This window comes from Scyliorhinus canicula, chromosome 2 (genome assembly GCF_902713615.1).
Source record: "Scyliorhinus canicula chromosome 2, sScyCan1.1, whole genome shotgun sequence".
Classification (NCBI taxonomy): domain Eukaryota; kingdom Metazoa; phylum Chordata; class Chondrichthyes; order Carcharhiniformes; family Scyliorhinidae; genus Scyliorhinus; species Scyliorhinus canicula.
The window spans coordinates 92273604-92290686 of record NC_052147.1 but is presented as its reverse complement, the minus strand read 5'-3'; the positions used below and the strand labels follow the sequence as shown (position 1 = coordinate 92290686).

Genomic DNA, 17083 nt, shown 5'->3' with positions numbered 1-17083 from the left:
TTGGCACCTTCCTTGCTCATATAAACACCAAAATCACTGTCTCCAATTTCCGGAAGTAGACCTTAGGGAAAAGGATCAGGATGGTCTGGAAAACAAACAGGAACATTGGCAGCACATTCATCTTTACCACCCTCCCTACCAGTGTCAGGTGTAATGTTTCCCAATTCTTGAAATTCCTCCTATCTCCTCCACCAACATTGTCAAATTCCACCCGTGCATCTTAGCCCATTTTCTCGTCACCTGAATCCCCAATTACCTGAACCTTTCACTAGCTACCTTGAAAGGCAACATCCCCAAGTTGGCCTCCGCCCTACCGCATTCATCAGAAACAACTCACTTGGGGCAGTGCAGTGGTTAGCACTGCTGCCTCACGGCGCTGAGATCCCAGGTTCGATCCTGGCTCTGGGTCACTGTCAGTGTGGAGTTTGCACATTCTCCCCGTGTTTGCGTGGGTTTCACCCCCACAACGCAAAGATGTGCAGGGTAGGTGGATTGGCTACACTAAATTGCCCCTTAATTGGAAAAAATGAATTGGGTACTCTAAATTTAAAAAAAAGAAACACCTTACTTTTCCCGACATTTACCTTGTACCCATAGAAGGTCCCAAACCTCTCCAATATTCCCATGATCCTACCCTTACTCTCCTGCGGATCCGACACAAACAACAGATCATCCAAATATAACGACACCTGATGCTCCCTACTCCCTCTCACAATCCCCTGCCACACCACTGACTCCCTAAGGGCCATCGCCAAGAGCTCAATCGCCAGCGCAAACACGGCAACAGCACACATCCTTGTCTCGTTCCCCTGTGCAGTCCAAAACTCTGTGAACTCATCTCATTTGTATGTACACTCAATTCGGCGCATATACGTTGACTAGCACCACCGCCATCCCCTGCAGCATCCCACTGACTACCACATATCTACCCCCACCTCCCCGGTCCCGCAATTTCCTGACCCCCACAAACCATGTCCCTTTGTTCAACATAATGGCCATCCCTTGTGACTTCGAACCAAACCCCAAGTGAAAAACTTGTCCCACACATCCCTGCCTCAACCTAACCTGATCCTGCAACGAGAGGTGGGTCTCCTGTAACAAGATAGCCTCTGCCTTTAAGCTCCTCAGGTGTGCAAAAACTCAAGACCTTTTAATCGGCCTGTTTAACCCATAGACTTTCCACGTTACAATTCTTATTGGAGTCTTACGTCTCCACTGCCCTCTACCGCCCACCATCAACCCACTCCGGCTCTGCCTCCTCAAAAACTACCCTAAACTGGGCCCATCCAAGATGGTCCCCCTCTCCGCCAATGACCACGCTCACTCTCCAACTCTGCCACGTGACCCTCCTCCCCCCTGGGGGAGTGGGAGGTGGTTACCCCCTTAAAAATCATAACTCCGCAAAGAAAACCCCACCCTCCGACAACACACAAGAGACATAATATCCAACTTTACAGATATAGCTCCTCCATTTCACACCAACTCTCAGATCTCCCCCAGTTTATGGTTCCTTATAAAGTAATTGAATCATCAGCCTCTTCTGGCGTTTCAAAATAATACTCCCAGCCTTCAAATCTGATCCACAGTTTTGCCGGGTACAGCACCCCAAACCGAATCTTCATTTGGTACAACATACCCTTGGCCCTGTTGAATCCATTACGCCTCTTTGCCAGCTCCACACAAATGTCCTGGTATTCTAACACGATTCTCTTCCCATTCACAGTCTCGCTTCTCCCTGGCCCACCGCAGAATCTTCTCCTTTACCATGAACTTGTGCAACCGTGGCAGCTTCCCCACTCTCGGCTTCTACCTTTGAGACCCTGTAAGCTCTGTCCGCCTCTGGAGTTTGTCCAACATCCTCTCCTCCTCCAATCCGGCCAACGTCCTCGACACCATATTTTTTGGCGCTTGTTCCTTCCACAACCTCTGGCAGACCCACAATTCGCAGGTTCTACTGCCTGGACCTGTTCTCCTGCTCCTAACTGTCACTCACAGCGACTTGCATAGGTTTCCCCCAGGATCCCCAATCCGCCTCCAGGGACACGATCCAATCGCCCTGGTTGGAAACCACCTTCTCCACCTTGCATATCGTCGCACCCTGTGCCTCGTGGCACTTCTCTACAAGGTCCATTGACCCTCGCAGAGGTGCTGCTGTTACATCAATGGTCTTCGAACAGTCGCCATGCAACTTCTTCCTTTGCTGGCAAAATTTGTGTTCGATAAAGGCCATCAACTGCTCCAGCGCGGGGTTTCACACTCGCGACGGCCCTTCCAGCTCCGCCATTCTCACAATTGTTGCTGCACCACAGGTCCCCTCCAGTTCCTTTGCTAGGTCTTTAATTTTTATTTTGCCGCGTCTGGTAGCCAGTAGACATGCCAGTCTTGGGGCGAACCTCTCCCTCTACATGTTCTGCTCTACTTCCCTGCCAGAGCTAACCCCACTAACGTGTATAAAGTGCCCAAGTCAAAGCCTTCGAGCTGGAGCTGCCCTGTGTGCCACCACTCACTACACAGCCTCCACCAGAAGTCACCGTTATCAGATATAGTTACTGTTACTCTGCAATTAATGTCTGGTAGCGCGTCATGCTAAGTTGACCAAAGTGGTAAGGGTGTTATTCCTAAGCACTCTCAACCACCTTGATATTTGCTGAGCAACAATAACCATTTGCTACTTAGGGCTTCAGGGCTGTATGAACATGTTCATTCCATTTCATTATGGAACGCTATCTGACGTAATAACTTTGGTAAGAAGATCACAAGCCAACATGAAGTAAAATCTTCTTTCTTTTACAGAATGGTTTGAGTACACTCCTTATGAAGCTGGACTTCCAAAATATGGAGCTTATATCCCCGTTCAGCATTTTGGAAGCCGGTTCTTTATGGGATATCTCATAAAGAAATGCCCAGAGATAAGACTCAGCTTCTTACACGGTATGAGTTACATTTAGGGTAATGGCTGCTCTAGGAAGTGTGTTAAGAAGCACAGGGTCAGGTGTAGGCTGGTCAACCGTTTGAGCCCATTAAACTGAGAGGTCTGCAGTTCCTTCTCTCTCTCCTATCTTCAGGAATAGATATTTGCAATATTCCATTCCAAAGATACAAAATTGTGGCAAAAGCAACTACAATTTTCCCACCTGTTTCTTTTAATACCCAGGCCTGGAAACAAGCCAGATCCTAGAGGTTTGTCTATAATAATCCCACTGTTTTCTCTGTCATTAATGGGCCCAAATTCCCCATGGGGAAGTCGTTTGTATTTATATGATTTTGTATGTAGATTAGTGTTAATTAGATTTATATTGTATTAGCTATTTTAGGAAGGATTAGGGGTGAAACAATTGAAGGCAGTGTTCCTGGAGTGATGTGGGGGAAGGACATGTTGGTGGGTGGGGTGGTGAAATAGAGGTTCTCACTTCTCAGTATTCAGTGCCCAGACTGAGAGTGTGATATTTATTCACACATACAGACAATCTCACCAATGAAGAATGATTGCTTGAGTAAGTTCTTAGAGGGTGCACTGAGTCGCTGCCTGTACCTAGACCTTTAGAACAGTGGGAGGTCTGGACAATAGGAGAGATTTGGCGTCACTTAGAGTGGGCTTCTACAGTCTTGTGGAGGAAGTTCTGCACTCTGGGGGAGTGTGTGGATTCTCGGGGCAACCTCAGTGGGAGGCTGGAGTATATTCCTCACCCTGAGGGTGGGGGTTCTTCTTCCCCTCAGTTAGGAACGGGGAATTCTTCACCCACAGGGTGGGGGCGATTTAAGCAACTGAGAAAAGGGAAACAATGAAAATGATTGTCCTCTTCTATGTTCAGGCCAGTGGGGTAGTGCTTTTGCAGTGAACCTGGAGGAGATCCTGACAGAGGTGATTGGCACCTCCAACACTTGGATGCAGAGCTTAAATGATACTATCCGGGGAACAGGTAACAATTTGTCTCTTTGTTTTATAACAAAAGCCAACAATTCACTGCCGGCTCTGCCATTTGTACAGAATTAGTGAGTGAGGTGCAGGAAGTCTTTCTTTGACACAAAGGGGCTCAGTCATGAGGCTTCTGATTGAATGGGACAACTATTGACATCCTTTTTCCCCAGTAAAACTCTTGCACCTTCTCACTCTGATCATACACTTCTGGTACTGCCTCTATCTGACTTCACTTCCCTAAAGTGTAGTGGCCTCAGTCTTGAGAGTGTTTATGGTGGACGGCTGGTTTAGGCTTGCATTGCCAGATTTGGTTGATCACATGGAGCACCCTTGAGTCCTGTTCCCCTCAGCCAAACCTAATCATTATTCCAGGATCATTCTGGAATGCAAAGATAAACCCTGATTTGCTTTACCCACTGGAACCCTCCTCCACCCTCACCTCCAACTATAATTGGATCACTAATTGAAGAGGAGAAATTATCAGGGTTAAAAGGGCTGGATGTTTGAAATTCAGTGAATTGCTCTTCCTGATAGCCAGGAGAGACACGGTGGGCCGAATGGCCTATGATTCTAACCAGTCCTCGACACATGCAAGAAACTCATGGACATTTTGTTGTTGAGACTGAGACCATCTATTCAGTTAGTTCTCCGCCTTCACCCAAACAAACCAGTCCTGGTTCTGAAGTTGCATTTTCCGTTCCTATCTTTCTCCAAGCTCTCTCTGGGCTCATCTTGTCCATGAGACTCATCTGCTATTCTTTCAATATTATTTCCACTAAACCATTGGTCACTCAACTTCCCAACTGGCACCATTTCCCCAGGCAAATATTGTTAACAATTCACTCTTTCCCCTCCCCTTCATATCTGCCATCATTATCTAGTGTTGCAAAAAAACACCCTTGATTCATCTATCCTTGTGAAATATCTCCATTTTCTCCAAAATCCTTGAATATGTTGCCGCGTCATGAATCCATGCCTATGTTTCACTACGTTTGAATCCCCTGCAATCAGGCTTCTGTCCCTGTCACAGTATCGAAACAGCACTGTTCAAAGTACAAATGACATCCTCTGTGACTGCGACAAAGGTAAACTTTCCTCCTTGTCCTTCTCAATCACTCTGTAGCCTTTGGCACCGTTGCCACACCATCCTCCTCTTTACCACCATTGTCCAGTTGAGTGGGATTGCTGTCAACTCAGTTCTTATCTACCTAATCATAGCCAGAATATCACTTGAGATGTCAACATCCCCTGCTCCTGTAGCACTATCTCTGGAGTTCCCAAGGATCCCCCCATGACCCCCTCCTATTTCTTATCTCCATGCTGCAACCATGGGTGGGATTCTCCGACCCCTCGCCGGGGGGGGGGGGGGGTCGGGTCGGTGGTGGGGGGGGGGGGGGGGGTCGGTGGGGGATGGCGTGAATCCAGCCGGCTGTTGAATTCTCCGGCGCCAGAGGTTTGGCGGGGACTGGAATCGCGCGCGCCAGTCGGCGGGCTCCCCCGGCGATTCTCCGGCCTGCGATGGGCTGAAGTCATGTCCGTTCTATGCAGGTCCCGCCGGCGTAAATTGGAGTAGGTCCCTTACCGGTGGGACCTGGCGGCTCGGGGGGGCGCGGGGTGATCTGGCCCCGCGGGATGCCCCCACAGTGGCCTGGCCCACGATCGGGCCCACATGGGGGCACTCTATTCCTCCGTGCCGACCGTGTAAGCCTCCACGGCGCAAAGGTGAACCCGCACATGCGCGGGGATGACGTCAGCAGCCGCTGAGGCTCCCGCACATGCGCGGACCCACGCCGTCCAGCGGAGTCGTTTCGGCCCCGGCTGGCGCGGTGCCAAAGGCCTCCACGCCGTCCGGCGGGGCACAAACCATTCTGCCGCCGGCCTAGCCCCCTGAAGGTGCGCAGGATTCCGCACCTTTGGGGTGGCCCGACGACAGAGTGGTCCCCGCCACTCCACTGCGCCGTTTCAGCCCACCCCGCCGATTCCTGGAGAATCCCGCCCCTTATTATAATTTTTGGTCCTAAGTTGATGTTCCAACAACATAGGCTTTCAATCGCCAGGATTGCCTACTGTTTTGGTACCGTACCAGACCCCAATGTATGTAAGGAAACTGGACAAGAAACCACAACAGTTTTGTTATTTGTAAACTGAGGAAAGGATACTTCACGCCCAGGAGTAATTCCACTGACAAAGAGGGATATTTTATATTAAAACAAACTTTATTCTTAACACATGACCAACCACATTAACATCACAGAAAGTAGCTTACAATTAACAGTTAAACAATTCTTCACAATAAAAGGAAACACTTTATACCCTCTCTATGTCCAATTAAGCAAAGCCCATTACAGGTCAAAAGCCACTTAGAGTTGCTTTCAGCAAAAGAGAGAAACCCTTTCAGACACAAGCTGCAAGCCCTTCTGTCTTTGGCAGACTAAAAGCTAAATTGCCTGCAACAAACCTGGCTCCTCCCATTAACTGCATAATCTCTATCCCATTCAGATTCATGACCATGCTTGCCCAAGTCTAAACACAATCCCTTTAATTATCTAAACCCCCAGGGAACCGTCTTTCTATAAACAAGATGCCATTCATTCGCCTTATACATTTAAACAAGAATCAATGATTATCTTACTTTTATGGCACTTTAATTACCTCTTTTGCAGACCCACCATCCGCCTTTATGTTAAACCAGGATTTAAAAAAATATTAGTGCAACAGATATAGAATTTAATATATATAACAATTTCCTATATTCATCACATTGCGCCCATCTTTGTAATATCACTTGCCTGCCTCAGCCCATCTACAGCTGAACCCTTCTTTCATGCCTTTGTTATTTTTAGACTTCGCTACTCCAGTTTTCTCCTGGGCAGTCTCCTCCCTTACATTTTCAGATAATTTAGTTCATCCAGAACTCTACTGAGTCTCACCATATTCACTGGATTGGTTCTTGGTCCAGCAACATCTTGGTTTTAAAATTCTAATTTGTGTTTTCAAATCCCTCCACCGCCTCGCTTATTCTTATCACTTTAATATCTTGCAACCCGACAACACTCCAACAATTTCTCCAATTCTTGTGCATCGTCGGTTTACATTGCTCCACTTTGGCGGCCCAAATCCTCAACTCTGGAATTCGCTCCCTAAATCTCTATGCCCTTAAGGCGCCCTTTAAAACGTACCTTTTTTTTAACAAAACCTATGGTGTGGCCACCTGTCCTGACTTGTGGCTTAGCTTTGTTTGCTGATTGCTCCTTTGAATGCCCATGGACATTTTATGTTAGAGGCCATATATAAATACAAGGTGCTACCGTCGCACATGATAACACAGTTATTTTTTTTTTTAAATAATTTTTATTGAAAGAGTTTTTCCATACAGACATTTACCCCTACTAATTTTTAAATTATTTACAACACAATCCCTCTAGGCAAATATCCCTCCCTCGCCCGCCCTCTCGCGCGCACCAGTCCTCTCTCCCCCCCCCCCCCCCCCCCCCCCCCCCCCCAAGCAACAACTTAACAAACAAGGCAGCCTACAGTTTCAGACATGAGCAGCGAGCAGACTTGCCCGCGTTACAGTCGTGCATGTCCCCCCACGACCAGTGCTGCCCCCCCCCTTCCCCTCCCCCTCCCCCCCTCCCCTCCCCCCCCACCCCCCGGGTTGCTGCTGCCACGACCCCGTACGCCTATCTCTGATCTAAAAAGTCAAGGAAAGTTTGCCACCGCCTGGAAAATCCCTGTACCGACCCTCTCAGGGCAAATTTGATCCTTTCTAGCTGAATATAGCTAGCCATATCGTTAATCCAAGTTTCAACGCTTGGAGGCCTCGCGTCCTTCCATTGAATTAATATCCTTCGTCGAGCCACTAGGGACGCAAAGGCCAGTATTCCGGCCTCCCTGGCCTCCTGTACCCCCGGTTCTACCCCGACCCCAAAGATCGCAAGCCCCCATCCTGGTTTGACCCTGGACCCCACCACCTTCGACACCGTCCTTGCCACCCCCTTCCAGAACCCTTCCAGCACCGGATATGCCCAGAACATATGCACATGGTTCGCTGGGCTTCCCAGACATCTGACACACCTGTCCTCACCCCCAAAGAACCGGCTCATCCTTGTCCCCGTCATGTGAGCTCTATGCAGCACCTTAAATTGAATGAGGCTCAGCCTCGCACACGAGGAGGAAGAATTGACCTTCTCCAGTGCATCCGCCCACGTCCCGTCCTCTATCTGCTCTCCCAGCTCCCCTTCCCACTTGGCTTTCAGCTCCTCCCCTGATGCTTCTTCCGCCTCCTGCATTATCTTGTAGATGTCTGATATCTTCCCCCCTCCGACCCAGACCCCCGAGAGCACCCTATCACTCGCCCCCTTACTGGGGAGTAGGGGGAACCCCTCCACCTGCCGCCTAGCAAATGCCTTCACTTGTAAATATCTGAACATGTTTCCCGGGGGGAGCTCAAACTTCTCCTCCAGCCCTCCCAGGCTCGCAAACCTCCCCTCTATAAACAGGTCCTTCAGCTGCCGTATGCCCACCCTGTACCAGCTCTGAAATCCCCCGTCGATGTTCCCCGGGATGAATCTATGGTTCCCTCTTATTGGCGCCGCCAACAGACCTCCCATTTCCCCCCTGTGTCGCCTCCACTGCCCCCATATCTTGAGGGTGGCCGCCACCACCGGGCTCGTGGTGTACCTCGTGGGGGGGAGCGGCCATGGTGCCGTTACTAGGGCCCCCAGGCTTGTGTTGCCACAGGACGCCCTCTCCATTCGTTTCCAAGCTGCCCCCTCCCCTTCCATCATCCACTTGCGCACCATTGACACATTTGCCGCCCAGTAATACCCCGAGAGATTGGGTAGTGCCAGCCCTCCACTGTCCCTACTCCGCTCCAAAAAGACCCTTCTCACCCTTGGGGTGCCATGCGCCCACACGTAGCTCATGATGCTACTCGTCACCTTTTTGAAGAAGGCCCTAGGGAGGAAGATGGGCAAGCACTGAAATAAAAACAAGAACCTTGGGAGGACCGTCATTTTGATTGACTGCACCCTCCCCGCCAGCGACAACGGTACCATGTCCCACCTCTTAAATTCCTCCTCCATCTGTTCCACCAGCCTGGAAAAGTTCAACTTGTGGAGGGTCCCCCAGTTCCTTGCCACCTGCACCCCTAAGTACCTAAAGCTCTTTCCTGCTCGCTTGAAGGGGAGTCTCCCAATACCCTCTCCCTGATCCCCCGGGTGTATCACAAAAACCTCGCTTTTGCCCAAATTTAGTTTGTACCCCGAAAAGTCCCCAAACTCTGCTAATAGTTCCATTATCTCCGGCATTCCCCCTTCTGGGTCTGCCACGTACAGCAGTAGATCATCCGCATACAGCGATACTCGATGTTCCTCCCCTCCCCTAGTCAGTCCTCTCCACCCCCCTGAACCCCTCAGTGCCATCGCCAACGGTTCAATCGCCAGTGCGAAAAGTAGGGGGGATAGGGGACATCCCTGCCTGGTCCCTCGGTGGAGCCCGAAATACTCCGACCTCCTCCCGTTTGTCACTACACTCGCCGTCGGGGCCGAGTAGAGCAACTTCACCCACTTAATAAACCCTTCCCCAAACCCAAACCGATCCAACGTCTCCCACAGGTATTCCCACTCCACCCTATCGAATGCCTTCTCCGCGTCCAGCGCTACCACTATCTCAGCCTCCCCCTCCACTGCCGGCATCATAATTACATTCAGCAATCTCCGCACGTTCGTGTTGAGCTGCCGCCCCTTCACGAACCCTGTCTGGTCCTCATGGATTACCCCTGGCACACAATCCTCTATTCTAGCTGCCAGGATCTTTGCCAGCAACTTGGCATCCACGTTCAGAAGCGAGATAGGCCTGTAGGACCCGCACTGCACGGGGTCTTTATCCCGCTTCAATATCAGGGAGATCAGAGCCTGCGACATTGTCGGGGGCAGAACCCCCCCCTCTCGCGCCTCATTAAAGGCTCGTACCAGTACCGGTCCCACCAAGTCCACATTTTTCTTGTAGAATTCCACCGGGAACCCATCTGGCCCCGGCGCCTTCCCCGCTTGCATCTGACCTATTCCCTTGACTAGCTCCTCTAGCCCTATTGGCGCCCCCAGCCCTTCTACCAGCCCCTCCTGGACCCTTGGGAACCTCAATTTGTTTAGGAAGTCCTCCATTCCCCCTCTCCTCGTCGGCGGCTCAGACCGATACAACTCCTTGTAAAAATCCCTGAAGACCCCATTCACTCTTGCCCCTTCTGCACTACCTTCCCGCCCCTCTCCTTCACTCCCCCAATCTCCCTAGCCGCATCTCGTTTGCGAAGCTGGTGTGCCAGCATCCTGCTCGCCTTTTCCCCATACTCATAGACCGCGCCCTGTGCCCTTCTCCACTGCGTCTCTGCCTTCCTGGTGGTCAGCAGGTCGAACTTGACCTGCAGGCTGCGCCGTTCTCCCAGCAGCCCCTCCTCTGGTGCCTCCGCATATCTCCTATCCACTTCCAATAGCTCCCCCACCAGCCTCTCCCTCTCCTGCCTCTCCTTTCTTTCTCTGTGCGCCCTTATGGAGATCAGCTCTCCCCTGATCACTGCCTTCAGGGCCTCCCAGACCATCCCCACCTGCACCTCACCCGTGTCATTCAAGTCCAGATAGCTCTCAATGCTCTTCCGGACCCTTTTACACACCTCGTCGTCCGCTAACAGCCCCACATCCAGCCGCCACAGCGGGCGCTGGTCCCGCGCCTCCCCCATTTCCACATCCACCCAATGTGGTGCATGATCAGAGATCGCAATGGCCGAGTACTCAGCTTCCCGTACCCTTGGGATCAGCCCCCTGCTCAACACGAAGAAATCGATTCTGGAGTACACTCTATGGACGTGGGAGAAAAAGGAATACTTCCTCGCCCTCGGCCTACCAAACCTCCATGGGTCTACTCCTCCCATCTGCTCCATGTACCCCCGGAGCACTTCTGCCGCTGCCGGCCTCCTATTGGTCCTTGAGCCCGATCTGTCTAGCCCGGGGTCCAGCACTGTGTTAAAGTCCCCCCCCATGATCAAGCCCCCTGCCTCCAGTCCCGGAATGAGGCCCAATAGGCGCCTCATAAAACCCGCGTCATCCCAGTTCGGGGCATATACGTTGACCATCACCACTTTCTCCCCCTGCAGCTTACCCTTCACCATCACATACCTACCCTCCTTATCCGCCACCACCTCCTCCGCCACGAACGACACCCTCTTTCCCACCAGAATCGCCACCCCCCGGTTCTTTGCGTCCAATCCAGAGTGGAACACCTGTCCCACCCACCCCTTCTCAGGCGAACCTGGTCCACTACCTTCAAATGGGTCTCCTGTAACATTGCTACATCAGCCTTCAGTCCCTTCAGGTGTGAGAATACCCTTGATCTCTTGACCGGCCCATTCAGCCCCCTCATGTTCCAAGTGATCAGCCGGGTCGCGGGACGACCCGCCCCCTTCCCCTGCCGATTAGCCATGTCCTGTTCCCTGCTCGCCCCGGGTCGACCCTCCCCTTCTGACCCGCTCCCCATGGCGATGTCCCCCTCCCCCCACCTCTCCAGTTCTCCACTTCCCGTTTCTGGTCTTTTCAGCAGCAACCCGGTGTCCCTCCCTAACCCCCCCCCCCCCCCCCCCCCCCCCCCCCCCCCCCCCCCAGGCTAGGACCCCTCCTAGCCGCGATGTACCCTCCATCGTACTCCCGTAAGTCAGCTGGTTCACGCTGACCCGGCTGCTCCTGCCACACTCCGACTCCCCCCGGCTCGGGGGGGGGGGGGGGGGGGGGGGGGGGCCTCCCCCCCCTTGCCACTCCTCCCTGGTCCCGCTCCAGCGCGGGAAAGGTCGCCATTGCTAGCCACGCCCCGCACTCCTCCCCTCCCCCCTCCTCTGCCCCGCGCGCGGGAAAACAGAGGAAAGCCCGCGCTTTCGCCCTGCCACACCCCACCCCGCCATCTTCAGTTCCACCCCCGTCCCCGTCCATGCCTGTAAAGAACCCCCCCTAGGAGCCCATATCCCCGATCTGCTCTCCCCCCCCCGTCCCACCTCCCCAACTTAACATTATAAATAACAGATAGATAACAAATAACAATGTACTTAACAGTCGCCCTCTACCAAACAGCATAAATAACCATGAATAACCACAATAACAATAACTAAGGGAAGTTGGCAAAGGGGGGAAAAAACATCAGAAGAAAAACCACAGCAAGAGTTCAAAATCCAAACAAAGAATTCAGCTGAAAGTACCCGAGCGGCTACGGCCGCCAAGTATCCCCTGGGTCTAATTCGAGTCCAGTTTCTCTTCCTGTACAAAGGCCCACGCCTCCTCTGGGGACTCAAAATAGTGGTGTTGGTTCCTGTAGGTGACCCACAAGCGCGCTGGCTGCAGCATTCCGAACCTGATCCGTTTTACATGTGGCACCGCCTTCGTCCGGTTGTACCGGGCCCGCCGCTTTGCCACCTCCGCACTCCAGTCCTGGTAGACCCTCACCGTCGAATTCTCCCACTTGCTGCTCCTTTCCCTCTTGGCCCACTCCAGCACTCTCTCACGGTCGCTGAGTCGCTGGAACCGCACCAGCACCGCCCTCGGGGGCTCATTTGCTCTTGGCCTCCTAGCCATGACCCTGTAGGCCTCTTCCAGCTCCAGGGGCGAAGGGACGGCCCCTGCCCCCATCAGGGAGCTCAGCATTTCTGCTACATATCCCGGGAGGTCTGACCCCTCCAGGCCTTCTGCCAGGCCCAAAATCCTCAGGTTCTTCCGCCTCATTCGGGTATCCAGCTCCTCAAAACGGCTCTGCCATTTCAGGTGGAGTGCCTCGTGCACCTCTACCTTTCCCACGAGGACCGTGGCCTCCTCCTCCCTCGCAGTCATCTCCTGCTGCAGCTCCCGAATCGACGCCTCTTGGGTCGCCTGGGCTCCCATCAGCCTGGTGGTCGTCGCATTCATTGACTCCAAGAGATCCATTTTCAGCTCCGTAAAGAAGCGCAGGAGAGCGGCCTGCTGCTCCTCCGCCCATTTCCTCCATTCCTCGGGTGCGCCACCGGCCGCCATTTTGGTCTTCTTCCCCCGCTTTTTTTTGGGAGCTGCTGTTGCTTTCTTTACCACCCCACTCCGGGTACCGACCATAAAGTTGGTCTAGTTCTCTTCAGGGAGCCTTCCCCCACCGGGATTTGTCCTTACAGCGCCGTTGGGGCCCTCCAATCGGCCCGAAAACATCTTTGTAGCAGGAGCAGCCAAACGTGCGACTTAGCTGGTCATAGCCGCAACCGGAAGTCATGATAACACAGTTATAACCTCATTATTCACCATGTCTCTTTTTAAGCACATGTTTATGCCTTACAGCAGTTTTCTTCAAAGTCGGGGGCGGGACCCGCGGGTGGGTCGTGGGCGGGTGTCAGGAGGGTCGCGGAGCACCGATCATCGTGCGCGCATGAGCATTCCGCGAACAGGTTAAAAAAAAATCAGCCGCATTGCGCATGCGCGCATGATGATCGGTGCGCATGCGCAAATCGGGAACGCATGCGCAGTGCGGCCGCTATTTTTTTAAACGGTTGCAGCTTTTTGCTTTACAAGTTTTGTAGTGGTTTTTATTAATTTTTTAATTAACTTTTTTCTTATAAGTTCGGGGGTTTTATTAATTTTTTTCATTCATTTTACTCATTTTATTTTTTGTTTTTTTTACAAGTTCGGGGGGGGGGGGGTTTATTTGATAAAATTTTACAGGAAACAAATCTAGAACTTTGGACAGATGGAGGGACACTCCATACTTTCCGACACCGGAAGGCTTCACCTTCATCCAACAGATTCCATTGGAGGAGCGTGTACGAGGGCCAAAGGGACCCAAAACCATTTCCTCCATTTTTGTCAGCAGCAAACAAGGTAAGAGAAAATGGTGAGTCACGCAGGTCGGTCGGCGTGGGTCGCGAAGATTGGCCGGCGTGGGTTGCAAAGTTCGGCCGGATTGGGTCCTGAAGGTTGGCCGGTTGGTAAAAATGGGTCCCCGGAAAAAAAGTTTGAAGAACACTGCCTTACAGGTTCATATTGCTGTGAGTGACTAGTAGAGATACCACTGAGCTCATAGTCAATGAAATACAACTTGTAACGGTCAACATTTGAACCCTTCAGTTTAGTGGAACCTTCACACTTTTACTGATTATATATGATGAATAACCTTTAACACCCTGTATGTTGTGGTTACACTTGCTGAAGTGTTTTGTGCCAACCACTGTGTTTACACTTATGATAAAGCTGGTCTCCTGATCTGAAAGTGATAGGCTGGTATTTTGCTGTTACAGAGAGGTCTTCACTAAGAAGTCAATCTCAGCCTCAAATGCGGACGATCATTCCAGCCAGCTTACTGGACAGCGTGCTAAAGAATTTATTTGTGTCACGCCTGACAGGGTCAGAGATCTGCAACTTTCTACGGGGCATCTTTCTGCATCGGACGTATGAGGATAACCATTATTTCATGCGTGGGCTAAGTACTTCATCTGTCTTGTCTATTCGTCTGACAAGTTTTATGTCTGTATGTTTATAATATATTTTGTATTAATGCTCCAGTGTTCATACGTGCTAATTGCATTATACCATTACCATTCGGAGCCCTACAATAGCCAAGCTGTGATATTGAAGGCAAATGGGATAGAGTACAAATACTTGGACAGGTATAGGCTTTTTCAAAACACAGGTAGGGTGGAGTATTGTCACAATATCTGAGCACTGGGAGGGTGCTAAGACCTTCGAAAAAGTGCAGAAAATTACTAGAATGGCATGAGTTTTTTAAAATTATTTCACGGCATGCGGGCATCGCTGGCAAGGCCAGCATTTGTTGCCCGTCCTTAAGTGCTCTTGAACTGAGTGGTTTGCTAGGCATGTCATATCTATAGATCAATAATGGAGAAGAGCAGGAACAATCCAATGTATAGATTTTTTAAATTGGAAGAGGGCTAATTTCACCGTGATGAGAAGGGACCCAGCCAGAGTAAAATACAACCAGAGACTGACAGAAAATATGTTATTACGATCCCAGACCAGGCCCCAACAGTGGCTAGGATACTGGACAGAAACGCCAATATTTTACTTCAATTTTGTAAGACTGAGGAAAAGATATCTCACTCCAGGAGTGATTGCACTAAGAACTAGGGATATGGTATATTAAAACAAACTTTATTACTAACACAGTATTAAAATCTTTAACATCACACCAGAAAATAGCATGCAATTGGCCCTTAAACAATACTACTCAATATCGTGAATATAATACCCTTAATTGCTCCCTTTATTCCCACTTGACCAATAAGAAAACAACCATCTCCGCTCTCAATCCACCTTAAACTTTTTTTACAGAGTTATTCTTTGAGAAAGAGATCTCCTGACATTGCTTTACAGAGAAGGTCTACCTCCGGTCAGACCCATGCAGAAATTCTGGCTGTATGTCTTTAAAAGCTGTTTCAGCTTCCCCTTCTGCACTGCTTTAAAGACTGTTGATCTCTTTTTGACTAAACTGCCGAGAGCAAAACATGATTTGCAGTCCTAGCTTCATACATAACTGAGCTGACAATGCTGACTCATAAACCCTTAGCTCCATCCAGCAATTACATCATCTCACCAAACTGGAAACTTCCCCAGGGAATCCCCTTAATCAAAACAAAATTTCATTAGTCCAGGCTTTTTACAATGGTTAATTGCACTTCTGGCTCCTAAAATCATTGCTGTCTTTCAAACCAAGATTATTTTAAAACATGACTTCGACAGCCAAACACACACTAACCCTTACTTTAATACAATATTTTTAAAAATATAAATTTAGAGTACCCAATTATCAATCCACCTACTCTGCACATTTTTGGCTGCTCTGCCTTAGTTGCACAGCCCAGTGTTGGCCCTAGTATGTTTTGCTGCTCCCTTTGCTTTTCCCGTTTGCCCTCGGGCCCGTCTTCTGAGGCTCTGTCGCTTGTGTCGTTCAGTTTTTTTGATGGTTTTTTTCTTCCTCCCCCCACTCCCCCCTTCCTTTTCCTTTACAATCCATGGCTCTTCTGTGCCCCACCTCCCCCCTTGCTCTGCTGGTTGTTGGCTACGAACAGGTCTTGGAACAAGTTGATGAATGGCTTCCATGTCTTGTGGAAGCTCTATTCTGACTCATTCCAGTTGGAGGAATTCCAACAGGGCAGATGACCAGTCGACAGCTTTGGATGGTGCTGCCGATTGCCTGCCGAGCGGGATTCTTTGACGGCCGATTACGGAGGCAAAGGCTAGGGCGTAGGCCCCCCCTCCCTATCAGGAGTTTTAACTGCTCTGAGACCCTGAAGATGGCTACATTTGGGCATTGCTCCACCCTCACCCCCACAACCTTGGACATTGCCTCAAAGAGGTTCGTCCAGAACCCGACCAGTCTGGGGCAGCCCAGAACATGTGGGTGTGGTTGGTTGGACCTCCCTGGCACCGTTCGCATTTGTCCTCCACCTCTGGGAAGAACCTGTTTATTTGGGTTCTGGTTCAGTGTGGTCTGTGCACCACCTTTAGCTGCATTAACTCAGCCCTGCGCATGTGGAGGTGGAGTTCGCTTTGTTTAGTGCTTCGATCCTGCTTTCCTGCCTAGTTCTTCCTCCCATTTTCCCCTTGTCTCGTCCAGGGTACCTTCTCCAACAGTTGTCCGTTCAGACCCCCACAGTTCCCTTTCCCTCGGTCGCCCGCATCTAACAGTTCCTCAGCTAGCGAGTGTCCTGGCGTCAAGGGGTTTGTCATCGTTTCCCTACGGAGGATGTTTTTGATCTGTATATACCTAATTCGTTCCCTTTAGGAACCCTTTCATAAGTTCCTCCAGGGTAGCTAGTCTGTCATCTGTGTACATGTCGCTAATCATCAGTGTCTTCTCGTCCTGTCTCCACCTTTAGAAGGTGGCGTACATTGTTGCGGGCGTGAACCTGTGGTTGTTACAGATGGGGACCATAGTGGACATTAAAGTTAGGCCGAAGTAGGGCAGCACGGTGGCGCAGTGGTTAGTGCTACTGCCTCACAGCGCTGCGATCCCAGGTTCGATCCCGGCTCTGGGTCACTGTCCGTGTGGAACATAGAACAGTACAGCACAGAGTTTGCACATTCTCCCCAAGTTTGCGTGAGTTTCGCCCCCACAACCCAAAGATGTGCAAGGTAGGTGAATTGGCCACGCTAA

At 50.8% G+C, this 17083-nt stretch overlaps 1 protein-coding gene across 2 annotated transcripts in view; it reads left to right on the top strand.

Moving 5' to 3' along the window:
* LOC119956118 (cytosolic phospholipase A2 zeta-like) overlaps positions 1-17083 on the top strand; it is a 194768-nt gene that overhangs the window by 162870 nt on the left and 14815 nt on the right. For both annotated transcript variants that reach the window (XM_038783011.1, XM_038783003.1), the window contains exons 16-18: positions 2794-2931; positions 3813-3920; positions 14208-14393. In XM_038783011.1, the coding sequence (XP_038638939.1) occupies positions 2794-2931; positions 3813-3920; positions 14208-14393 (432 nt within the window). The remainder of the gene's footprint in view (positions 1-2793; positions 2932-3812; positions 3921-14207; positions 14394-17083) is intronic.